The sequence below is a fragment of the Sciurus carolinensis genome, chromosome 11 (genome assembly GCF_902686445.1).
Source record: "Sciurus carolinensis chromosome 11, mSciCar1.2, whole genome shotgun sequence".
In the NCBI taxonomy this organism is placed as follows: domain Eukaryota; kingdom Metazoa; phylum Chordata; class Mammalia; order Rodentia; family Sciuridae; genus Sciurus; species Sciurus carolinensis.
This window is the reverse complement of record NC_062223.1, coordinates 73,039,833-73,066,778: the sequence shown is the minus strand read 5'-3', so window position 1 is coordinate 73,066,778 and position 26,946 is coordinate 73,039,833. Positions and strand designations below refer to the sequence as shown.

The 26,946-nt window shown below is 36.0% G+C and overlaps 3 protein-coding genes across 3 annotated transcripts; 1 reads left to right on the top strand and 2 right to left on the bottom strand.

Moving 5' to 3' along the window:
• The first annotated feature begins 960 nt into the window (after positions 1-960).
• On the top strand, positions 961-1,905 carry LOC124959564 (olfactory receptor 51I1-like). The gene has a single exon (XM_047517973.1). The coding sequence runs from the start codon at positions 961-963 to the stop codon at positions 1,903-1,905; it is 945 nt and encodes a 314-aa protein (XP_047373929.1).
• A 1,730-nt stretch (positions 1,906-3,635) lies between these two features.
• On the bottom strand, positions 3,636-4,586 carry LOC124959562 (olfactory receptor 51G2-like). Its single transcript, XM_047517972.1, has one exon. The coding sequence runs from the start codon at positions 4,584-4,586 to the stop codon at positions 3,636-3,638; it is 951 nt and encodes a 316-aa protein (XP_047373928.1).
• Positions 4,587-23,732: 19,146 nt separating this feature from the next.
• Positions 23,733-24,677, bottom strand: LOC124960721 (olfactory receptor 51V1-like). Its single transcript, XM_047519636.1, has one exon. The coding sequence runs from the start codon at positions 24,675-24,677 to the stop codon at positions 23,733-23,735; it is 945 nt and encodes a 314-aa protein (XP_047375592.1).
• Between the last annotated feature and the right edge of the window lie 2,269 nt (positions 24,678-26,946).

The window sequence follows — 26,946 nt, the reverse complement described above, 5'->3', positions numbered from 1 at the left end:
CATATATTCCATGTGTACCTATATATGTATATATATAAATATAAATTTAAAGTTCAAAGTATACCAATATGAGACAGAGAATCAATGTGCAGTTAGAATGGAAATTGAGTTCAAAGGAGATATGTTTTGTTATGAAATTATATCATAAGTAATTTGAGCATTTTATATTACTAATGTGAGGAAACAAATAGCAGGAGAGGCTGAAGTTATAGGTGAAATGATTAATAGAGTGGTAGTTCAGTATTGATTAAATTGAGAAAAGGATTATCTTAGAAAACAGAATATGGCAGCACAGTGTACAATAGTAGTTCTATGTGTTAGTTTGGGAACTGAAAAGAGTTTCTCAAAGTTTCAGCAGAGATAAAGCTCAACACTGTGTGTGTGTGTGTGTGTGCGTGCATGAGTGCACGCACGAGAGAGAGAGAGAGAGAGAGAGAGAGAGAGAGAGAGAGAGAGGGAAGGAGAAAGAGAGACTTAGGCACTATTTCTTTCCTATTTAGATTGCTTCTATAACTATGCAGAAGCACTGGTTAGCTAGCTATTCAAGATCACTTATTCTTCAGTTTCTTTCAATTTCTTTCCTTAAGTAACCTGTGTTTTTATAACACAGTAGCTTTTACCACTGCATACTTCCTGGATCTGACTAATTTTAAAATAGACTGGACACAGCTACACTACTCATTTTCACTTCAATTTTAACTTGCCTATGTCTGAGTGGAGATTCCTAGTAAATGAAACTAACTGATCCCACAGCAGTTTCAGAAGGAAAACAACCATTATTCTTTGGCATAAGAGTTGTCAGTGTCATTTTACTCTTCATTCAGTCTCATTCTTGACCTTTATAACATTCAGTAGGCACATTTAGTCAAATTAGTAGTCTCCTGAATTTGACATTTCTTGTTTTCTTCTTCCTTAGGATCCATTTCTGGGAAACTGTTTTGAACAGGGCTTATAGTTTTCATGTTTGAAATCAATACCACGGCATTTCAGCCTTCTTTTTTCATCCTGACTGGCCTCCGAGGGCTGGTGAGTGCCCGTCTATGGCTGGGACCACTCCTGAGCCTGATGTACATCACTACAGTGGCAGGAAACTGCACAGTAATACATTTGGTAAGGACTGAGCGGAGTCTACAGGAGCCTCAGTACCATTTCTTGTCCATGCTGGCTGGGGCTGATATCATCCTATCTATTTCCACACTTTTGTCTGTGCTCAAGGTCTTTATCCTTGGTCTCTATGAAATTGCATTTGATAGTTGCCTCACTCAACTCTTCTTCATCCATACATCCTCTTCCATGGGCTCAGGGATCCTGTTGGCTATGGCTTTTGACCGCTTTGTGGCCATCAGTCATCCCCTGCAATATACCACCATACTTACCAACTCACGAGTCACCAAAATGGGGCTGGCAGCCTTACTGAGGGGTGTAGCACTCATGACTCCATTGCCCATCCTGCTAAAAAGATTGCCTTTCTGCAAGGGCCAAACACTTTCCTATTCCTACTGTCTCCACCCAAATGTCATGAAGCTAGCTTGTGGCCGAGTCAAAATCAATATTTTATATGGTCTGGTTTTGGTCATCTTTTCTTTTGGGATTGATTTTCTCCTCATAGCGCTTTCATATGCTCTGATATTCCAAGCGGTGCTGAATATTGCTTCCAGAGAAGGACAGATGAAGGCTCTCAATACCTGTTTGTCTCATATCTTTATTGTCTTTATTTATTATGGACCTCTCCTGGCAATAACTGTCATGCATCGAATCAGCCACAGAAGTTCTCCATTAGCACATGCAATCCTGGGAAATATTTATCTCTTTATGCCTCCAATGCTCAACCCAATTGTGTATAGTCTGAAGACGAAACAGATCCGTGCTGCTCTGAGAAAATCTTTCAAGATTCAGCAAGCATGAAGAATTAGGAAAGTTAATGATGGTTTAAATGAGGGAAGTAGAACTCTCAGTTTTATAATTGTCTGATATTTGAAGATCTTTGTTGTAATTTTAGATATAGGATATGGATATAAATATGAATATGAGATTGAATGTTCTAAGTTATGGTTTTATGAATGAAGATTATACATTTATATGTTCATAATATTGTCTTTGCTCTCACATTTTCTAACATGTGTTCTGAGATTTTTTTGTGAAATAAAACTGTCTTCTGTAGTTGTACTCTATTACCTGTACCTCCTGTAGGTATAGTCCTCTGTCCTACTCCCAGGCCTTTGTACATACTTCTAATTTTGCTTAATATACTCAATACATTTTCCCCTGACTAAGGGCTATTTAGTTGTGATTTTTATTCATTTCCTTATTTCAGTCCCTGACTCTTACAGTCTGGTTTATACATCCCATAGTGCTCTAACCTTACTTCTATTACGATAGACACTGTATATCCATCATTTACTCCCTGCCTTTCCCCATAGACTCTATTCAAAACTAAAGTAATTTGCTGCATTATCTTCATATCCCCAGATCTCAGCAAATGAGAAACATATAAATTAGTCTCTAAAAGAGTTACGGAAATGAGGAAGATAGGGGGAGAAAAGGGAAAGGAGAAAGTCTAGTAGGTCAGCAGACACAAAAGAATTTATTACATTCAGGAAATATATTCATGTTTCCACCTACTGTGTTCCAGGCCTTCATATAGGCACCAGGAATAAATTTATGAATGACAGTGGAAGAACATCCTAAAAATGAGGGGAAGAGAGAAAATACAAGGTACTGCCTTTTCTGAGAACACTGGTTCAATCAGGATAATCCTCTGAGAAGACAGGTTGTTTTCTTATATTCACAGTTCCTTCTTCTCAATGACCATTTTCTTTCTCTCCATACCACAGCAGGTACTCTCATCTCCTCTGAATTTATCCTCTGACATATACATGACATATACATGTACATGTACCATTGGGTAGAAGTGCTCCTTTAAACAATGGACTGAAATACTGTCTCCTAAAGTTTATTCCCTGACCATCAAATGGCCTGGCTATGCCCAGGAGATAGTTGTCCTGGGAGAGCAACCTGAAAGCTAGTGTTTTGCATTTTTTAAAATTATTTTTTAAAATTATTTTTTGACATTTATATGAAGTTTTAATTTTAATATAACTACTTTTTCAAAAAAGTCAAATAGATCCCTTTATTAAATGATAATCTTCCATCAACTTTGAATTTATTATTTTTAGTTAATAATACAAAAATATTTTTGCCTCCCCTAATTTTCAAATTTTTCACTTATACTATTGGATGATTCTTTGAAAGAATAATTTGAAATTTATAAAAACAAGTTAATGTCTTTTTCTTTTTGCTGCCTAGTTCTGGTTTCATTGCTACTTTTCCAGAAGATGATCATTAACTGCTCAGTTTCAACAGACTTTCAAGGTGCATTGTTTCATGTGTTTCCTTAAAAGAGAAAACAAATAGCAATACACTTATCCCACGCTGATGTTTACATATACTCTCATTTCACAATGTAGCAATTTTCTTCTTAGACAATAAACAAGACACCACCAACTTCTTGGCAGACAAGAAAATACTTCAATTCTTGCAAAACCATACCTTGAAGTGATGACATACTCCTTAGAGAAGCAGACAGACCAAAGGGCAGAGAGGGTCAGGGTGTCTCTGACTAAGGTTGTATGTGACTATGTGAAGCGTGCCCTGCTCTTGAATATCTTGTGCATTGCTGACCTTATCTGTTTGGTTTTTAGGCTATAAACCAAAGGGTTAAGGACAGGAGTTAGGAAGAGGAAGAGATTGGCCATGGCGACATGGAGAAGAGGAGATGTGAATGTACCAAACCTGTGAATTAAGGCCAACACAATGAGGGGGACATAAAAGATGAAGACAGTGAAGATGTGAGAAACACAAGTGTTAAGTGCCTTGAGCTGACCATCTCCTGAGGCAACACCCAGCACGGTTTTCAAAATCAGGATGTATGAAATGACAATGAATATAGAGTCAATTCCAAAGGAGCAGAGGACTAGACACAGTCCATAGATGATGTTAACTCTGACGGAGCCACAGGCCAGTTTCATCACATCAGGATGGTAGCAGTAACAATGGGATAGAATGACACCCTTGCAGAAAGGCAATCGCTTGAGCAAGATTGGCAAAGGCATCATCAACAGCACACCCCTAAACATGGCTATGAGTCCCATCCCTATAATCCGAGTAGGAGTTAAAACTACAGTGTAGTGCAGTGGGTCACAGATAGCTATAAATCGGTCAAAAGCCATGGCCAGCAGGATGGCAGACTCCATGGAGGAGAAGGTATGAATGAAGAACATCTGTGCCAGGCAAGAATGGAACTCAATCTCCCTGTGATTCAGGAGGAAGACCTTGAGGACTGTAGGTAGAGTTGATAAAGATAGACCCATATCTGTAGCTGCCAGCATAGACAAAAAGAGGTACTGAGGCTCATGAAGGATGGAGGTGGTTTTGATAACAAAGAGAATGGTGCAGTTTCCTAGGAGGGCAATTAGGTACATGAAGCCCAGTGGAATAGAGATCCATATTTGTACAAACTCCAGTCCAGGAATGCCTGTTAGAAGGAGAGTAGGTGACTGAAACCAACTATTGTTTGTAAGCTCCATATCATGCCCAGATCAGCTTTTAAATGTTCCTGTTGCAAGCAAAAAAAAAAAAAAAAATTATAAATTTTAAGATAGCAAAAGATAATGCATCTGACTCCTCCAGGGAAGCATTAATTCTAGACATGTTTACCTTAAGCAATTCATCCTTAGAATGTTTTCAAACCTATCCGAATGACTATTTGGAGTGAGGTCAATGAATAACTGCTATAAATATGTAAGAGCTAACAGAGTTCCTTCAGTCTAGAACATTTGAATATTGATCAAGTGAAAATGAAACTTGAGGACATTATTCATTATCACAATTCTTAGGAAAAAATATCACTCTCGCATGTCTTTATTTCTTGGTATTATTTAATTACATTTGTGTCTACCTTTATTTTCAGTCATCTTTGAAAAAATTCTTGAAGAATTTGTTGTACTTTCTCCTCCATTAATATCATACCTGTGAATATTCAGGCATCTGGAAACACGTGTAGCTTTCCTGGTATTTCTCCCTGCAGAGATAGACCACAGGGTATTTCAATAACCCACCTAAATCTCAATTCACTCTAGAAACGTTCTGGTGATATCCTTCACTATAATAATGAATTTCTGGGTTCTCTGTTGTTTTTTAATTGTATGTTTATTTGCTTTTCAAATGAACATATTCATCAAAATATAACAGTGATTTTCTCAGTTAATGCTAAAATAGTATCAAACAACAAATAATTTTTTGAAAATATTAGAAATATCTCTTTTCCAAAATATGAATGCAATGTATTAGGAACCCATAAATATCAATATCTTAATAAATGTCTTAAGGTAGCATAGTTGGAAGAAATGGTATATTATTTTATGTTTCTACCCACAGAAAAGTGAGAAAAGATATTACCTATGATTGGTTAGATTTAAATATGTTTAAAACTGCACTTTTCTATGCAGAAACAGTTAATACTGATGCAAATAGATTTGAATAGGGAGAAAGGAGTAGGAAAGTAACTGAGACAAACCCTATCAAGAAGAGCATGAATCCAAACACAATGACTTCTGAAAAATTGATAAAAATTAAAAATATGACAAAAAGTCTAGAGGTACCAGAAGAAAAGTTAAACAGAAGCTGATGAATCATTTTTTTGCCCCCCTCAGGAAAATGACCATAAGCACAAAGCATTCTGGCAAGAAATTAGTTCATTTTTTTTTCCCTTAGCAAAATTGAGAACTTTTGAATCATTTTAGAATTATGTAAATGTAAAAAAATCCTTTTAGATGTAAATATATCTTTGAAGCGCAAATGCCAGATGAATCACCATTTACATATTTTTATCCATGGACATGTAGACCTATGCTCGTTGTGTCCTCCGTACAGACATTCTCAGCACTGACTGCCTGCCATGCTCTCCTGCATGATTTCATGCTATGACTTTCTTTTTAGCACCTTAGAGTACTGAGGACAAAATAAGCCTAATACAACTCTACCCTCTGTATACATAGAGTATCAGAGTCACTCATCAGGCTGAGAAAAAAGTCATAATTCTCAATAATCTGGAGTGTCCGTACACACTGCATATATTGCCCACACTCATCACACTACTGTTGAGTGCATTAAGAACTTTCTTATAAACATGAAATTCTCACCGACCAAATCACCACACCTGTTTTATTATTTTTTTCAATTTTTTTTAGTTGTAGATGGACACAATGCTTTTATTAAATTTATTTATTTGTATGTGGTGCTGAGGATTGAACCCAGAGCCCCACACATGCAAGGCAAGCATTCCACCAATGAGCCACAACCCAGCCCCTCCACACCTGTTTTAAACATTTACTGAAATGCATACTACAAATTCTTGTGTATACATATAGTCAGCTCTCCTTCTGCTCTTCTCCTCCAGAACACATTGGACCTGAATCAGTGCTAAGACTCATCTTTCCCTCTGTTCTTCACTGATTCAGGCACTGCTAATACCACCAGCATCAAGCCCATCATCGACATCTTTAAATACTAGTGTAAAACTCAAGGATACACTTGGTTCATATCACTTCCTAGTTCATTTTTATATTTCTTCCATCTACATCCCTGGCTCTTTCAATGAGAATATCTTTTGTTTCTACGAATTTTATGTTTTAGTTACACTCCAATCCAATTGGGTTGCCTATGACTTACTCATGCTCACATCAGAGTTTTTGTGCACCAGTTAATCGCAAACTCAGACTTGACAGCTATTAAATCAACTAATTAAAGACCAGTATGTATTCAGCATTCTATTGAAATATTCCTCCAGTCATTAAATTCTTACTCAAAGCATTTCTTTATTCCTCTATTTGACACTTAATATATATGCTTTCATATTATCTTTTGTTACCTAGATGAGTTTCCCTTAACTAATGGGAGTTTAAATGTCTTTGAATTTAGGACTGCCGGCTTCACAGATCTCAATGAGAATTGTCCAGATCTGTTTGGACCTACAAGGCCCAATAGTTTAGAGAGTGTTATGTAGCAAGTTCTTCATAATGCCTAGGAGAGACATAAAACTCACCAGTAATCTAAGATACATTTTAAACTCTGATGTATAAAATGTTTTCAGGTTCATACTTTCCTCTAGGAGTATTTAGAACTGAAGAATATATGCCATTAAACCTGAAAATAGAAGAAGAAAGGTATATCATTCGATAGAGAATGTTCATTCTAGAATTTGTCAACTTACTCAATTTCCAGTTATCTTTGCTCAGATTTCCATTGATCTTTGTGGTAGGCTGTCTATTGTAGTAAAAAAGATATTCCTCACACTATACTTGGAGATCCAAAAAACATTTAGCTAATTAGTATGGCTCACTTCTAAACTCCCCTCAAATCCTTTAAAAATGTTTTTGTAAATTTGTGTATTATGGTTATACCTAATAGTGGGGTTCATTTTGACAAGTTCATAAATGCATGGAATATACTTCGTTCCATTTCAATCCCAGTACTTCCACTTAACCTCTTTCTTTCCTCTCTTGTTCCACTTCCGTCACTGCAATGATCTTCCTTCTATTTATTTATTTTTTTAACTAATGCTTTTTAGGTAGACATATGGTGGGATTCACTGTGGTCTCTTCATGTTTGTACACAGCTAATTTGGTCAGTTTCATTCCACAGTGCCTCACTTTTCCCATTCCTCCTCCTTACCCTGTAATCTCCTTATCCTACTCCACTGTGTTTAAATCCTTTCTAATTATGATTTCTCTAATCTCTCAGCAGGCCCAAACAACACCTTTTCTCCTACTTGTACACTAGGACTGTCCATCAGCTAAACCTTAGTTCCTCTAGCTTTATTCTTGGCTTCTCCATGAATGCTCTCTATTTTCATCTCTATTTTCAGTTTTCCAAACTCTCTTCCACTGTGATCTTCCATGACTTTTCATTCTAAAAATAAGGAAACCTTCAGTTAAGCAACTTATAAAGGCAGTGCCCCATCTCTGTTATTTTAGTGAACACACTGTGAGATCTTCTCACCATGAAACCAGAAGCTTTAGCACAAGCTGGCAAATGAATTCAGCAGTATAGTTCTCTTCCAGTCTCACCCCTTGGGCTCAGGTGAGGAAAAGGTGCATTGTTAGGAGTTGTTAAAAACCTTTTATAGAAGTATCTGCCTGAGACCAAAGTTATTACACTCAATAGAGAATCACAAATGGAAGGTGTCAGAGGGAGAGTTTAAATATTCCCCTGAGATCTTGGTTTTAGTGCGACACACATGAGATGCCACAAAAACAAATCACTTGGAGTCAAGTCATGCCAAAGTTTCTTCTCTCGATGCTCCAGGGCTCTTATCATTAATCATGCATTCAAGCACGAGATCGTTTGTTCCCCTACTGTCCGTGACAAACATGTGACGAGCTCTTCTTTACAAATGATTGCTCCTGATAAGTGACTTGTTAGTGTCCAAGGTTTGGGCCATTTGTGAGGTAAATAATTTTGAAATGTGATTTTTAACTTTCTTTCTGAGAAGTTGAGAATTAGAAATAGTCTCTTTTTTAACCTGTTGTTATAAAGTCCCACTATCATTAATATAATGCCTCACAACATGGCAATGCTATACATTTTTTGGTGGACATAGGTCCATTTAGTCTGAATAAGTGTGACCTCATTAAAAGTTTTGGCTTTTCCTTCCTTTTTTTTTTTTTTTTCCCTATAAGACTTGGTTGAAATCTCCCAACCCTTCCCCTACTCCACTTTTCAAGGTTTTATTACATATTTCCTGCTGTAACTTTTTCCACTCTTTTCAAGGTTTTATTATTTATTTCCTATGTTATCCTGAACGCCTAAGACAGTGTCTGGTATACAAAGGGAAGTCAGTGTATGTTTGATTAATGAAAGAGGAATGGATGGGAACTTCCAGTTTTGGTCAATGAAGGAGAAGGGTTGAATATATCTTCCCATCTAAAACAGTCAAAATAAATAGACAATGTATGAAACAACTATTTCCAAAATAATGAACATCTGGCAACAAAGTACTATAATTTCTGAGAGATGGGGAAACAAACATGGGAAGTGTTACTATCACTGCATCTCCCTGTTTTGAGATTTTAGGTCAAGGTAAATGAAGGGAAAACCTGGACAGAGCCTGTAAACTTACCAAGATGATAACTCATTACTGAGGAATGAAGGAGGCCAAAGTATTGAGTGCCTGAGAGTGGATGAGAGAGCTTTGCAAATGAAGGGATCTGTAGAAATGTACCCAGTCATGCATGATTGTGTATATGTGAGAAAAGTACCTGGGTCAAAACAAAAACAAACAGAACCCCCTACGGCATCCCAGAGTATAAAAGGAAACAGGCCAATGCTCAACATGGCCTGAATGAGCACCTTTTTCCCAGCCACATTGAATGCCTCATAATTCATAGGTAACTCAGTAGAGTACATGGAAAAACAGCCTTTGTAGTGGGAAGTAATTAGTCCCAGACTAAGTGTTCTCTGGTTATGCCTGATAAACCTTTTAAAGTAATACTGCTTCCAGAAAATTTAAAGGGAATTTCAGAACAAAGATTAAGGATGTTATAGGGGTGGGAAGTTAGGGAGAGGAGAATGATGGGTAAAATGTACAAAGATTGGTGCCCGGGACTTAGATCACAAGTCAGATTGGAGCTGAGTCTAGCCACCCATGGGCCACCATTACCTACTTTGGCTCAGTGAAAACTGCAAACAAGTGTGCTTTTCTGTCACTGACCAGACCTTGGACTGCCTGGTGGGTAGTGCTGGTAGGTCCTGGGTAGCCCTTCTGCAAGGACCAAAAATAATATGTTCAATTGAGTGAATGTTAAGTCACTATGTTGACACATTTGTCATCTAAAAATTTTGTTACACTGAAAGGAAGAACTGATACAAAACACTGTCTTTATTGCTTAACATTTCTGTGGTTCATGAGATACACACATGACCAGATTGTCTTTAGTATGTATCTCCTGTGCATGTATAAAAATGAATACATGATGTTGCTGACTCACTCCTTACTTTGTTTAGGGAAGCTTTACTGAGACCACTACAGATCTCGATTGAGACCTGGTTGTGATGCTGCTGCTATTGCATCTGGTTTGAGGCTGTCCTACTTCTCATCTTGGCACTCCTTTCTGGCTGGCATTGAATACTGCTTTGTTCTAAGCATCGCCTCTCATGCCATTCCCTGGGAAACATATCCACACCATTCTACTACAAAAGTGGACAACCACTACCAAGAGAGAAAACAAACCAAATTATATGTTCTTAGTGTTTCATTTATCTTGTTAGAAGCCCAACATACACGGACTTTCACTGAAGTCTCCTCAGACTCAAAATTTAATGGAAATTATCTGCCAAGAAAGGCACTTTATCCAAAGTACACTGATTCTAAAAGCAGAAAATATTTAAAGGGACCTTTAGACCTACTTATAAAGAAAATAAGGCATTGAGATAAAAATATTTCTCCATCCCCTGTTAACTTTTAATCTGACTTCTCGAAAACCTTACTCCACTTTTTAAAGTGTTCAATGTCAGCAGGTCAGGAGCTAACCATGTTACATCCATGTATTTGACTTTACTTAGAAAAGAAGTATCCATATCAATGTATCCATAGTCCAAATAAGACTACTCTTAATGCATAAAAGACCAGAAGAGAATATATTTAATTTGTATGAGGGCTTTTTAATATGAACGATCTGATTTTATAAATGCTATAAACAATCCATGAGCCTACATAAGATACAATGTTTTAGCAATAAAAATATTTAGAGGAATATTAAAATACTTATATGCTATTTATTGTTCAAATAAGTACATGTGAAGATTCTTCATAATGTTTAGGCTTTATAGCTTTCTGTTCAGGTCCATGAACTATCTGTTTTCTTTCTGTATTATTACATCTACCAGTCCTGGTTAATTTCTTCCACATGAGAAGAAGAAGTAGCAACAACCTACAAGACATAATGCTGTGAATCTGGAGGAACCTCTTTGTGTTGATGCACTATTGGTCTTATTGCCTCTTGGGTGCCCTAAAACCACAAGTGAATGTACTTATATCGTCACCCATGGCCCTGACCCATCCACTATGTTGCTGAACGAGGTTTGATCCCCGGAGGCAAATGTGGGGGCATCCAAAAGCAGCAGGGGCAGAGTTACTAGCACAGGGAAGAGACAAGTGTCTGGTAACATTTAAGTGACAGTGATGAAAACCTCAGATGAGTGAGTTGTTAGTGTGGTGGCTGAAGTAGTATAAACAGTCATCACATAGAGTGAAGTAGCACTGTCTCTCTCAGTCAAATACTTTCTCATCTTAAGTTCTGCCCAAATGCTTCAGTAACCCTGAAAGTGGTTATCTTCAAAGATTATGCACTGACCTGTGAAGGGCAATTAAGTTACATGCAAAATTCCCCCTTTAGCAGTTTGGTTTTAAATTAATCTATAGTCCATGTAAGATTCATAGGCAAAACAGTCGTTTGTCTGCATAGATACAGGGTATCACTTTTAGGCACCTGCTCCCATACATCCAAAATCATGCAAACATGAGTTACAGGGACATGAAAGTGAATAAAATATCAGTTTGTTCAGTTGCAAGGAATATTGTACTCAGTGCACTTTTGTACAAAGAAGAAATCTTTATGAGATGCAAAATATTGACGAGAAGGTATTTCACTCAATGTTTCTGAACAAGAGAGTCAGATAAAACCTACAACAGTTTCATTGTATCAGGCAGAGATGGCCAGATTTAGCTTCTCCCAAATCTGTATGTTGTTTTAGGAATAAATGGAGTGCAGTTATGAAGGCTTGGTTCATTTTCCTTGCATTGTATTTTGATGCAATAATGGTATCTTCTGTTTCTAATAATTTAATAACTTACTATTTTCTCTTATAATAGACACATTATCCAGAAATACTGATAATGTAAATTAGGCCAAGTACTTGTTGTAGATCATCACCAAGTGGGGAAAAAGTAATTTCTGTAGTCTTCATAGGATTAAAAGAATAAAAAAATGGTTTGTATTTGTAAATATACTATGTAATACGTGTGTGTGAATATGCATGTTAATGCCTAATTATCCTATCCCTTTTAAGTTGAGGCCATTTTCTACCAGGAGGGTATACAATGGATTTTAGTCATCTAGTGTTAGGTATAATTTATGAAAAATAATCCACACAGTCCTATATTATTATCGCAGCAGTTCACATATGAAAATAATGAATTGTTCTGAATGTTTTTCTAACTTCAACTGAATGGTTTTATTATTACGTTAAAGAACCACTTCCTATTTTATTAATCACACTCAATGTCCCGCCATGTCTCCCCCTTTTACAGCAACCACCCAGGACAGTGACTTTAGCTGACCCAATGTTAGGATGGAACCATGTTTCATGCTCTTGAAATGATATTTGTTACTGAAGTTCATCTCTGATTACCCAGCCAGAGCATATTCTTTTATTCTAATGGAGGGTTCATTTAAGTAATTTTAACTTTGATAACAGCCAGTCTTCATGAGGAAAAAATATCCTAGAATGTGAAAGATGAGCATTTACAAACTGGGAGTAAATAGGACAAGAGTTTGGGGTTTGCTGTTCCAACCATGGTCAATCACAGGTTAGATTGACCATGAAGTGAAGAGAGAGTCCTGAGATTCTTTTAGATTATACTTCATAGGCTCCTGCATGATTTTGTAATTAAAGATTTTTATGGAAAATTAAGGGCAGAAGGGGTTTGCCTCACTTCATTCAAAACAGAAAAAGGGGCAGGTGTTTGATGGATGTGGAAGCCACTTTGTCATAATTAAAAGACAAGGTGATGAGAAACATATAAATCGGATTAAGGAGGAAATATCAAAGGAGAGTATTAAGTGAAAATTTCGGTCTCAGTAAGTAAAAAGCCCATGGGCAATAGACTGCATGAGGATTATCAGTTTCTCAGTTTGGTTGATCCCAACTATTTATGGCCTCTTTTGCCAGTGTTGTGGATTTAATATAATCCTAAAGTTGTAGTAGGCTGTTGCTTTAGTGAGATAAATATTGATTATTAGGGAGAAAGGCAAAATGATATGAATTACAGCAGAAGCTGTGGGAGGTCTGGATGATTCCTAGATCAGAAGTGAACAACTAAAGGTGAGAAAGGAAGCTCACACTAGAGACTGTGATTTCTGATTACTTTCTGAATGTTGATCTAATAGATATCTAAGCTAGTTTCTGTGATCAATTCATTTCTGTTTTCCTATGAAATGGATTTTGATATATTAATATACATTCACTTAAAATTAGTATACACAGTACTTTGGAGAGGAAAGATAATTCAGAGTGAGCAGTAGAGAAGATAATAGGAGTAGAGAAATGTGATGGCAGACCACAAATCAGAGAAAGAAAGTTTGGAAGAACCAAGAACAGAAACTTACCTGATGAGAATCAGATAAAGAGGGGGAAATTAGTTGGACAAACCCTGCTCTTTCTTGGGTCTTTGTCACTGCTTCCATCGTGGGGAATACCTTTCCCATCTACTCAGAATATCCTTTTGTTGCTGGATAACTGTGCCCTCCTGTCTGTATTTCTGCTTCTTTATTTCTTGACTCTGGAAGACTGAACTTTTTGTTGAAAATCAGTTGATCCTTAGTTCAACATATGTAGGCTCTCTGTCTCCCAGAGTCCCCTGAGGTCTCTTCTAAGAAAATTCTTCTATCTCATCTCCTCAAAAGTCCTCACAAGTCACAACAGTTTGTTCATCCTTTTCGTCCTTACTTTGTACTTTGCACACATATTTCTCACTGGCATTTCTTCCAGATCTCTCTCTCTTTCCTCTCTCTCTGGTACTGGAATTTTAACCCAGGGCCTCATGCATGCTAGGAAAATATCCTACCACAAAACTGCAAACTATGTTTCCATTCCCAGCACTCTTTCCTTTTCTTTTTTGTTTTTTTTTTCTTGCATTAAGTTTGGCACTCTCTTAATAAGAATTGTCTTTTCTTGTATTGTATAGATCTGGGTCAAATGTGAGACTTTCAAAATCTCCAATGCATACATTTTAGTTGTATCTCCAGCACATAATCTGGTTGATAACACCAACAGCCTTGATATTAATAAGTAACTTTTTAATTCATTTTTGAACTCCATTTTGGCTCAAAGGAAGAAACAGAGCAACCACATGGTAACAACATTGAATGATCTTTTATCATCATGGAAACTAACTCCCCAGATTATCCATTTACCTCTTTGTTTCTAAGTTTTCTTAATATTACACTCTTAATAATCAAAACAATGTAGTCATTTCCTCTGGATTGTAAAAACTTGCCAATACCTTTTGATCATCCCAGTCCTGTTCCTTCAGTGCAATCTTCTCAACAATCTCCTACCCACTGAATATTTTAGCTGTCACACGCCCAATACTCTGCAATGTAATCAGACCTTCCCTTCACTAATTTCTTGAAATTAAAGTCAATATTGGTGAAGTTAACATAACAATTGGGAAGTAAAACTGCATAAGAAGGAGAAGGAGGAAGAGCAGGAGAATGAAGAGAAGGAGAAGGAGGAGGAGGAGGGGAGAAAGGAAAAGGATGGGACAAAGAAGAAGAATATAAAGGAAGTAAGAAAAATAGCCCTGGAAAAAAGGCTCAAAAGACTCAGAACTGTGAAAACATAGTAGGGTGACATAGTGTAACGGGATCAAGGAAACCAAAAGAGAAGAATTATGAAGAAGGGATGGCTTGTAAGTGACAAATGAAGCAGTGCATTAGAGCCCGGCAACCTGAGTTTGAATCTCTGCTTAGCTCTGTGACCTGCTCATGCTATAGTTTTATACTGTGTGAAATAGAAGCCATATCAGTAACCATACAGTTGGGTTGTTATGTTATCTGAATGGTAGTTCTGAAGATTAAATTACATAAGATGGTTAACACAGAACACAGCTCATAGAATGTTCTCAAAAGTAAAACAATAGAAGTAATATATAGGTCCTTTGAATTAAGAAGTCCAGATTATTATCAAGAGCTATCACTGTTATCAACTAATCTATATGCTATATATACAGAACTTAAAAAAGATATTTACTGCTCAGCTGTGACTCTTTTTTCTTCATTTTTTCTTTTTTGAATCTAAGAGAATGCCTTATAGTATAATTGAAAAATACCTTTCAATATTCTATTCATATTTTTTTTCCCTTTGAGCACCAGATCCATGATTGAATTTTAGATTTTTGTATCTAGGAGAGAATGTAGATACAAATCAGTTCTACTGCAGGCTGCATGGATAGAGTTCACAGTGCTGACATGCATCAACCAAGATCACAGGTGGTTGCTGACAGAGGTTAGGCTGTAACTCTGACAGACTCATACTGGTCCAGTCCTTTCCAGTATGCTATGCAGGTTTGCTACAACCTAGCAGATTTATTTCCTTATTTCATTTAAGACATAAATTTATTGTTTCAAAACAAACTACTACTTTCTCTGAATCCTACATTTCTTTTTCTATTCCTTATATCATTTAGTGGCATCACTGTTTAACTCTGTTTGTGAAAGGTATGTGATTGCCTTTTATTCATCCCTAATTAACCTGTGACACAGGATACTTCATTTAATGTATTTATTGATTCACATATACTTCTAATCTATCCCATTTTCACTGTTAAGGCCACATTTCTGGTTCGGCTCTGATCTGTCAAGCAACTCCACTTAGCTTTTTTCTTCCACTTCAATCAATCTTGCTGCCTTTTAAACAAAATATGCTAGATGCTGAAAATATACACATAGACATCATGAGACTTAAAATTTATTAGTGAAGAATAACACAAAATATGGAATTAGGAATTGTCTAGGTGTATAAATGAGAAAAAATAAGCATATCATACATTTGCAAAGACTGCTTTGGAAGGACAAAGCTTAATTTTTGATCATATATTTTTCTTAAGACTTTCAAAAATATTAGGAAAATATTAAATATTTTTGAATAATATGGCATTAACATAGTGAGCTACATCAAAGCCTTTAGCTTGCTTTCAAATTTCTGAATCTTCAAGGTCACAATCTATGTGTCCCATCGTATTTCTCATATGTCTAAGATCTCAAACGCTAGATGGCTTCATATGTATAGTGATTGACTTTGCTGATTTAAGCTTGTTACTTGTTTTGTTTCTTCTTTCCCAAAACAAGCTTTCTCTTGAAACCACAGTGTTTCTGCTGAGCAGTTTAATGCCTATATCTTCATGAATATTTGCCCTATCCTCCTAGTTAAAGATATCAACTATTTTATGTTGATAAAGACATGTGATTGAATATCTCCCATGATTCTTATCCTAATCTTAATCCCAATCTTATCCTAATCTGCATTAACAGATTGTTACTTCTCACTCATGTCCTGGGTGGGCAAGGGCAAGGGCTCCTGTCAGAGAGAGGGGGCTGGCTGTGAAATAAAAACTAAGACATATATATCAGAAATAAAGACTAAAAGGCAAGAATACTTTTGAAGCAGGGGTGTGATGGGATGTACTGGTTAGAGTCAGAAGGGTCTGGCTCTAACAAAGAAATCCCTCCCCCTTGCTTTACTTGTAGTGGTACAGAAGGGGACTAGTAGGAGCATCTTTGAAAAAGCAGAATGAGGGATGGAGGTAAGCAGGCCATTTGGCTCTAGTGGGTCACTCCCAATTCCTCTGGTGCCTATACTTGAACCTGAACAGCATTCTCAAACACTGGATATCCAACCGTGAGTTCCTGAGGCCAGGCATTCCTGATTAATGGCTTGATGATGTCACAGGGCTCTCATACCAGTCATGAATGGCTCCCTGCAGTTACTTATATCCAAGCTATGGGTTCACAAAAGAGTTAAATTAAATAAATGATATTTATGGCTTATATTTGATTCCTTGTTTAGCATAATGCTATGCACAGAGAGAACTTTAAAATATTCATTAACTTATTTACTTACTGTATATGTGTTTGCAACTCATTTTTTTAAACTTTGTTTTCTTTTGAGCTACTTTTTTCTTTTCTCTAGTACTATTTCAGTTGGAGTAAAAAATAAAATGAAGAGAAAGAAAGGAAGTATACAAATACAAAGTATAAGAAATAAATGGGAGAAAGAAACACGGTAGGTGAAGGGAATAGATGGAGGAAGGTAATGTGTGAGGAAGATGAAGGACTGCTTTTGAACTAGACTCATGCTATATGAGTACTCATTTTGTATAGTGATAGTTACACTGAAATATATGCTAAACGGGACCATGCAAAATAAGAAATCATTTGAATATATGAAAATTAAATTAATACAAGACTATGCAAAGCAAGGACTCATTATAATTCTTTTTCCTCTTTCAAAATAAATTATTACAGAACAGAGAAATTGTAACTGGGGACATTTTAACAAAAAAAATCCAGGCCCAGTCAGATTTACTAGGTAAATACAATCAAGTATGTAGGAGGAAAAATAAAATGAAAGCTAAGTAAATTTTTCTCAAAAGATGTTAAAGAAGAAAATCCTTTCCAGATCATTTCTTATGGGCAGCTTTACCCAGATACAAATGGAGAAAATGTCATTATAAGGAAACAAAAACTACTGGCAATTTATTTCGCAAGTGAAATTTTCTCTCCACACATAGGGCAAATTTAGTTCTTAACTGTCTGTAACTGAGACCATAATAATACTGTAAAATCGGATGCGGGTAGCCAAAAAAGAGTCAGACCAAAAGCGGCTGAACAAAATTTTATTGGGATCAGCCACAGTGGAGGGCTGGGAAAATGGCGCTTGGCTCCCGCAGGGCGGCGCTTTCTGTCCACCCGGATAGGCGAGGAAGGCCTGAGGGTTTAGTGTCCACCTGGGATTGGCCCGGGACCCTGCTGAGACTCATGTCCCTCTGGAATTGGCTCGGGGTCCTGTTAAGGGACAGGCGGGTGCCAGGCGCCATTGGGGATTGTCTGCCAGTGTCCGAGTGGCTTGCGCGGGCTGCCTGGTGTTCCTTCGCGCCTGCGCTGGCTGTGCGATGCCCTGCCCCCTATCCAGCTGCCGCCCTTTCGCCCTATCAAACACTTGGAGCTTTTCCATACTTATCACCATCTTGGAGAATTTCCATCTTTCAAATTCTTGGAAATGTTTTACTGTGTAAATTGGCGCATCTTAAGCTCCGATCCCCACTTCATATATAACATACAGTTCAGAAATTTAAGTTTTGTCAGATTTTCAGCCACACTTAATGAGATAAAGGATAATTTCACAAACACAAGCCTCCTGGAGAATTAAATAAGTTTATATTCTAACTTTGGATGGGTGCTGCACCATTGCCAACATGGCAGAAGAAAAGTTACAGGAACTTCCCAGTTAACAGGAACCTGCAGCAGAAGGTCAGGCTTTCCAAAGTTATGGTTTCTTAAGCTCAGCCCCCAAATCTCCTGGCAATTTCTATTCTTGAGGATGGAATCGAATGACCGAAGCATGCATCCTTGTGAAACAACAAAGTGTGTCTGGAACAGGTGAACCTTTTTGGTGTTGTCTGTAAATTACTTAATCCAAGGTGATCCTCCAGGATGGTCAGGGATTAAAGATATCTGGAAATGAGCTGACCCATATATAAAAACGTAGAAAGATGCAAATAAGGGTATGTTAATTTGAACAAATGACCAAGTTACAAGAAAGAGAGCACTAGCGCCAGAGGCTACTCCCAGATGCAACATTTTGTCTTTAAAATAATGGGATTTGTAGAGAGAGAGGAAGAATGACACTGTAGCCATGGGCATGGAGGGTTGTGAAAGCCAATGATGAATGAGAGAATCAGGCAGCCAAAGAGGGTCTAGAAGGTTTATTTTTCCAAGTGGAAATACCAGCTCCAGAAAAGTCCAGAGAATCAGAAAAAAGGAATAAGACCTGTTAATGGATCCCAGGACTATGTTACTGCTGTTTTAGGACCTTGATAACTCAGAATCATCTCCTGTCCCTGCTTTGGAATCTCAGTACAGTATTTTATTTAAAAGTGCTCCACATGTGAATGTCTTGTCACTTCAAGTGAAGTTTAGAGTGTGCTTTAGACATGTCAGGTGGAAACTGGGTATGTGTATTCCAGAAAAGATACTGTTACAGGAATCAAGGAAGTAAAAGGGGAAATTGTAGTACTAAATAGTACAGACCTCATGTAGGAGCAAAGTAAAACTTATGGAGACTCATGCAACTTAACTTCATTCAGTGCGATCGTTTTCATGTAATTTATCAGGAAATAAATATTTTAGGTATTAGGACAAAACATAAGTGTATGATAAAGAACATAGCCTCTGAAGTCAGATTACCATAATCAATCTCTGCTCCAATGTTTCTATTTTTAAAGATTTTGGAAAATTTTCTATGTGCTCATTTATTTTACATTAAGGAAGTATATATAAAACACAAAAGTGTCTAGAAAATAATAAATATTTTATAAGTATAATTAAGCAATTATAAACATAGTAATCATATTTAGATTGCACATGTTCAGGATCAGTTGGGATTAGAAGTTGTTTTAAAGGTACTAAAAAATGCTTAATTTATGCCAAGAATGAATTAGCATTGTATTATGAGTAGAACTTGTCAATATCGTTAACATTATCATGAGGATAGATACAGTTGAATACAGAGAATACACACACTCACATATATATATATATATAATACATATACAAAATATACATTATATATGCTGAAATTTTTTGAAACGGAAATATATTGTGCCTTTTGATGATTATTAATTTTTTTCCTCTAAAGTCTAATGTCATTAGGTGCTTCTGTCAAAAAGTGACAAGTAGAAGTAGGATAGAGAGAAAAGGGACTTGAATGCAGAAAAATTCCTTTTAAACACACACACACACACACACACACACACACATATAAAGCAGCAGAATCCCTTTCAGCATGAGATGGGGAGAGACACAGATGGTAAAGGATAATAGCAAATATATGGTCTTCAAGGCCTGTTTCAGCTGCACATTTTCCAGTCCTTATTTAAATTGTAAAGGTACAAAAACACAGTAATCCAATGTACTTTGAGAGTAAAATAGTAAAACTGAAATCGAAGGGACACTAATAGTACATTTCCTGCTTAAATACCTGAAGGAAATTCCCTTGTGTGAAGTCTCAATCTATTGGAGAGCAAATGACCACATGGTGTGTTCAGTAGGAGATTCTATTACAATAAGACATATTTCATGTTTGTAGGAAGATGTCAAAGTTGACTTTACTGTTATGTGTAACTATAAAGAACAACAATATCAAAAGAGTCAAAGTGCTGTTGGGCAAAGGGATCTAGTAATTCTTTACAGCACTGCAGGAAACACATAAATCATGGCAAATGTTCTTGTGATGTTTTCAAGACGGATACTTTGGCAAAGGATGCTGTGACCAAGGATCCCCCTGCAAAAAACAAAAACAAACAAAAAAAATGTTGAGTCGGATAAGAGAAAATAGATCAGGTTTCAGCACTCCTAAGATTATGGATGGAATTGCTAAATGAATCCTAGTAAAATAATCAATCAAAATTAAAGAGAGGATGCTGAAAGGATGAAACTTCATACAAAGTCAGGATGGACTTGATGTCTTGCATGGGTCAGCCAAGCAGCTTAATATACCAAACGGTTGTCCCCTTCTCTCATTCAGTGCTCAAATGCATGTCAGCTTCCTCAGTAAAGCGGGTAATTGGTATGGGCATGGAAGTGAGGGTCAGAGAGCAGAGAAGAAAAAAAACACTCTAGCACAGATGATCAACTTTAGGTGGACAGGTTATTCTAATGCTTTTTTGCTGAACCACAGAAAAAAATCTTTCTTAAACCCAGTAGCATAAACTGACCGTTAAGTGGACGGTTAGCAATGCAGACAATTATTATAAATAGGTGCAATTGATAACAATAGAAAAACAAGCAAACAAAAAACTTCCTATACCTACCTTTAGAGTTTAAAGTGCAAAACCTAGTATGTAGAAATGTGGTATATGATAACAGCTGATAAAAAATGCTGTCTATTAAATAATGTTTTGAACTGGAAACTCTTGAAAATAAACATTTATGTCAATACACAGTCTAAAATCCTTACCTTATAACATGAATGCCGCTGCCAATATACAAGTAGAACAAAAGCAGAGATAGCTATTACACAAAATGCAGTGGGGTAGCCCTGGTGAAAGTGCTAACTCTGAAATCACTTTGTCCCCCCATTATTTTCTAGTAATCTAAAGTACTTTTTATCTCAATATCCTCAGCCATAAAATTGAATGCTTACTTTTTGCCACAGATTTGCTGTGAAGATTGATAGAGTCACTACTGGTGCTTCCAAGTAGTATGGAATATAATAGGCAACTGATAAACATAAAATAATTCTTATTTTGAAGACTATGATAATTATTGCTGTGGTGGATACTGAACTCATATAACAGTGAAGAAAAATGTATAAAAAATAAATTACCAATTATGGGGAAATTTTTATAATCATAGGGTATAATATTTATAGTAATTTTATTCAAAATAAAAATAACAAAACAGTACAATGGACACCAACAGATGAATGGTTTTCTATATATGATACAATAGGATACTAACAAGAAATAAAAAATTAACTATGGCTACAAGCAACAAGACTGAATCTCAAAAACATTATTGTAAATGAAATAATAAAATAGTAAAGATTACATTTGCTACTATTTGATTTAAATGACTCTTAAAGGCAAATTTTTAAGACAAATTAGATAACTACAATCAGGAACTAGAAGTTATTGAAGAAGATGTAACAAAAACAAGTATGAGGGCTCTTTGGAGAAGTGGAAATATTCTATATCCTGATTATGGTGATGATTATGTGACTAAACAGAACTTGTTTTCTTAAAATTTTTAAAATTTATTTGTTCTAATCAGTTATACATGACAGTAGAATGCACTTATACATTTCAATAGATCATACATAAATAGATTGTATTTCCTCATTTTTTGATTAATGCATATTACAGGATCGCATTAAAAAAGCCCATCAAACTGTACATGTACATCTACCAACTGAATTACTCTTTGTAATTGCACTCAATAATCCTGCTTGTAAATTAATGCATATTACAGGATCGCATTAAAAAAGCCCATCAAAGCCCATCAAACTGTACATGTACATCTACCAACTGAATTACTCTTTGTAATTGCACTCAATAATCCTGCTTGTAAAATATTAAATGAAGTATGTACATGTCATTATAGAAATACTATTTTGAGAAAATTAATACATACAGGTCTAAATATTTATATTTTATTAAAATCCCTGTTTTTTCAGTGATTTTTTTTGTACTTTTTAAATGTTTAAATGCTTCATAATGGACAAGTACCTTTTAAAAATTTCACATCAAAAGAAACACAAAAGAAAAGTAGGAAAGAGCTATCGTAGATTTTGAAACACATAAAAACAGACACTATAATTCCATCATGTAATAGAACCTAAAACGTTGGTATGTCATCTAATCTATAAGAGTATTTAAAATATACCAGAAAACAATATCAACTTCAGAATCTTAATAGATGAAATTGGCAATATAGTTATTTCATCATAGGAATGATCTTAGGTACTTTATTTTTTTTAAGGAGGGTAAGAACGTGAATAAGTCTAGGCTAAGGAGTCAAAGTACACATTTTCAAATGATTCAAATGGTCTTATATAGTAATTATTACTGGTATAATTATTAGTATTAAGAAACTAATTACAAATTTCTTTCCATTCTGTTATATACTGGCTTTTGATCTTTTCATATTTCCAGTTGAGTTACTATTCATAGGTGGAGATAGAGAATGATGGGTCAGAGAACATTCTAGCAGCAAGATTACTTCTTTGGTTGTTTCATTACTTTTTTTTGTTTGTTTGTTTTGCGGTACTGGGGATCGAACTCAGGGCCTTGTGCTTGCAAGGCAAGCACTCTACCAGCTGGGCTATTATTTTGAAACGATCAAAAAAGTCCAATCTGAGGATGATAATGACTCCATTATAGGACCTTGTGACTCAACTTGGTATATGGACCATGGGTAAACAATGAATATGTTACTTAGAGTAATAAAAAGAACTAAGATAATAGTTGATTTTTTAATAATTCCTAGAAGGACTTTAGTCACCAAAAATTACCATATTCATTATGGGCATATTTCAAAAATACTCTCACACAACTGGCCCTAATAAAGTATGAATTTTCTATCAGATCTGCCTAAGACATTAATATGAGTCTCAGTTCCATTGCATATGTACATTCTCATATTAAAAATGTATTGCTGGGGGTTGGGGGTGGGGAATGAGAGAATAATGGAGGAACTTTAGAATATGTAGAAGGAAATGAGAGGGGGGGTATGAAAAATGGTGGAATGAGACAGACATCATTACCCTATGTACATGTATGATTACACGAATGGTATGAATCTACATTGTGCACAACCATAGAAATGAAATGATGTACCAAATTTGTGTACAATGAATCAAAATGCAGTCTGTAAAAAATTAAAAGCTAAATAAAAAAATAATAAAAAAGATCATAAGAAAAAAATGTATTGCTATATTATGCATGGCAATTTACTGAATTATGATGGCTATGGAATAAGAGAGAGATGCATTTGTAACATGTTAAAGATCATTAAAATAGAAGTTAGTATATCTATTTTGAATAACTTACAGATTTTCACACTAGTTAACTTCTCTTGTTGACTTTTAAGTACATGCACATTGCATCTCAAGACTTAGACTGCTTTCAAGGAGAACAACTTCTGGACTCTTCTTCGTATCTGCTGGGTCTTGATACTGTAGATAATGGGGTTCATCAAGGGTGGGAAAAGGATGTAGATGTTGCCCATGAGGACGTGAACCAATGGAGAGAGGTGTTTCCCAAAGCGATGAACCATGGTCAGACCAATGATTGGGATGTAGAAAATCAAAACAGCACAGATGTGAGACACACAAGTCTGCAAGGACTTCATTCTCTCTTCCCGGGATGCAATGGCTAAAACCGTGTGCAGAATCATCACATAGGAGATTAATATGAGCACAGCATCCAACAACAGGTTGCTGATCACCAAAGCCAGACCATAGATGCTATTGAAATGGATGTCTGAACAGGCCATTCGAATTAAGTCTTGGTGCAGGCAGAAAGAGTGAGAGAGGATGTGAGGCCGGCAGTAAGTTAAGAACTTCAGGCGGATGATGACTGGTGGAATAAGTAAAGAACTCCTACATGAGATTGCCACTCCAATTTTCATGATTTTGTTACTAGTTAGGATGGAGGAGTAGCGTAAAGGGTTGCAAATGGCAATGTACCTGTCAAAGGCCATGGCCAGGAGAACAGAGGATTCCATGAAGGACAGACCATGGATGAAATAGGACTGGGCAATGCAGAAATCCAGGCTGATCTTTTGCATGAACCCCCACAGAACTCCCAGCACCGTGTGCACAGTGGACAGTCCCATGCACAGGTCAGTGAAGGCCAGCATGGCCAGGAAGTAGAACATGGGCTGGTGCAAGCTTGGCTCAGTTCGGATCACATGGAGGATCATGCAGTTTCCCAGGAACACCATGGCATAGATGGAGGAGAAAGGGATGGCAAGCCAGAGGGAGTAAACTTCTAGGCCAGGAACCCCAGTGAGAACAAATGAGGAACTGTTGATGTGGGAGTCAGAGAGAGTGGACATGAGTAGAAGATGGAAAATCCTCCAAGAGGGCTATTTTAGTTGCAGAGGTTTTTGATGTGAGAATTTCCAATAAGGTTTATCTGCACTGGTGAAGAAAATAATATGTAATACAATTCCGTAAGCAGCAGCAGAAAGACCAGTTTCATTATTGTTTATAGGTGATCCTTTTTGCTAGACATGGAACTTGCAATAGGAGTAATGAGTATCTCAGAAAATTGGGGAGTTTTATGAAGAAACAGCAATGTGAATGGACACAGGGGATTTAGATTGGAGGCTCACCTTCTGGGAGTCTCTGTTCAATTCTAAAAGAAAATAATGCATGCTCAATTATTGGGAAGTGCCACCAGGGCTGGCCTCACCCTCAAGAGAATGTAATATACATAGCTAATTTTTCTCTTTGGTACCACATCTGTGCCTTTCCCCTAGGCCACATTTGATAATAAGATCTCTAAGGAAATGGACTGGTTAAATTAATCTAACTTTATGGTACATAAAAGTTAGATGAAAGAAACTAAACAAAGTGGAATCTGAATACATTCATTTGCACATCCTTTCCTCTCTGTGGATCTGTATTTATGTCTCATATTATTTCTGTGTGAAGATCTTCCTTCACATTTCTTGGAAAACATATATATTGACCCAAAATCTCACTACTTTTCTTGTTTGTCTCAGAAATTTTTATTTGAAAATTTATGAAATATATATTTGCAGTATATAATATTCCAATGATTCCTTTTTTTTTTTTTTTCCCCAGCACTTTCAAGACGGCTTTTCATTGTCCTAATTTGGCACAGTTTCAGATATCTTGTAGTTTGATGTCTGTTGCTTTTTCAAGTGTATCTTCTTTGATATCTGTATTCTTTTAATATTATAATGTTGTTTTATATCACTATCATAAGCCTTTGTCTGTGGTTTTGTATATTTACAAATGTCATTAACATTTGTCTTCCTTTGAGCTTTTTGTGTATATGGTTAATTCCTATTATTCATTTTGAAGAAAATATTTGGATATTATGTTTTTAAATGTTTCTCCTACCCTATGCATACTTTTTTCCTTCTCAGATTTGTGTTTTACCTAACCATATGACAGATATGAACAGCTCTTTGATGTTTTCTTGTTTTCCTCCTCAGTTTCTCCTTTCCACCTCCTCCTTCTCTCCTTTTCTTCCCCCTCCCTCTTCCTTCTCCTTCCTTTATTCTGCCTCTTCTCATTATGCTTTCTTCAGTAGCCCTACCTTCAAACTTACAAATTCTTTCCTTGTCATGAGTCTGTCAAAGGTATTTTCTATCTATGAGTAATTTATTTTATCTTATTTTCATTTCTAACAATTCATTTTATTTTTTTTAATAGTTTTTATCCAGCTGCTGAAATTGCCCATTCAATGTGTATTTTCTACCTTTTTTCCATCATTGATCTAAACACATTAGGTATAATTTGTTTCAAGTTCTCATTAGATAGATCCAAAATCTGTGTCATATCTTAGTCTGATGATTTGTTTATTATTTGGAAGTAGTTTTTTGCCTTGATCTGATACATTTTATAAAATAATATTAAGATCATTTTTTCATATACATATTGTAACATGACAATATATATTAACCTTTTTTGATAATAAAAAATCTTCATGAGGAAATAAAACTAAAGAGTGGTTTTCACCTTATAACTATATTGTATCAAGTAAATTATTCCCAGATCAAAATTGCTGTTGTAATTTATTTTTATTTTTTTCAGTGCTAGGGATAGAACCCAGGGTCTTGTGCTAATAAGCAAGTGCTGCACAACTGAGATATAGTCCCAACCTATGGTTATAAATTTTATTTTAAAATCTGATTTTCACATCAGTTTTTTACTCCACATTTCTATTTTAAAGGACACTTAGCACATAGCTTTGCCTAGTAGTTCATGTATCCTTAAAACTAAGGAAACTTCTTCATGAGTTCTTATTGACTCAGTACTTAATATAGCCACTGAAATAGTGAATTTTTCAATTTCCTTCTGCCAGACCTCTTCATTGAATGAATAAATGACTTCTGATTAAGGATACAAAAAGAATATGTAACCAATAAATCCATGAATTATTGCAGAAAACCAAACTCATTCCAGTGGAATAATCTTCAACTGCTTGTACTCAAATTGCATGGGATCACATTACTGAAAATGTGTCTTTTCTCTCTGGAGTGAATGTGTGTAAGCCTGTAAATAAGTATTTGTGTGTATGTGGTGTGTATGTGTGAGTGTGTGTGTGTGTGTGTGTGTGTGTGTATGTGT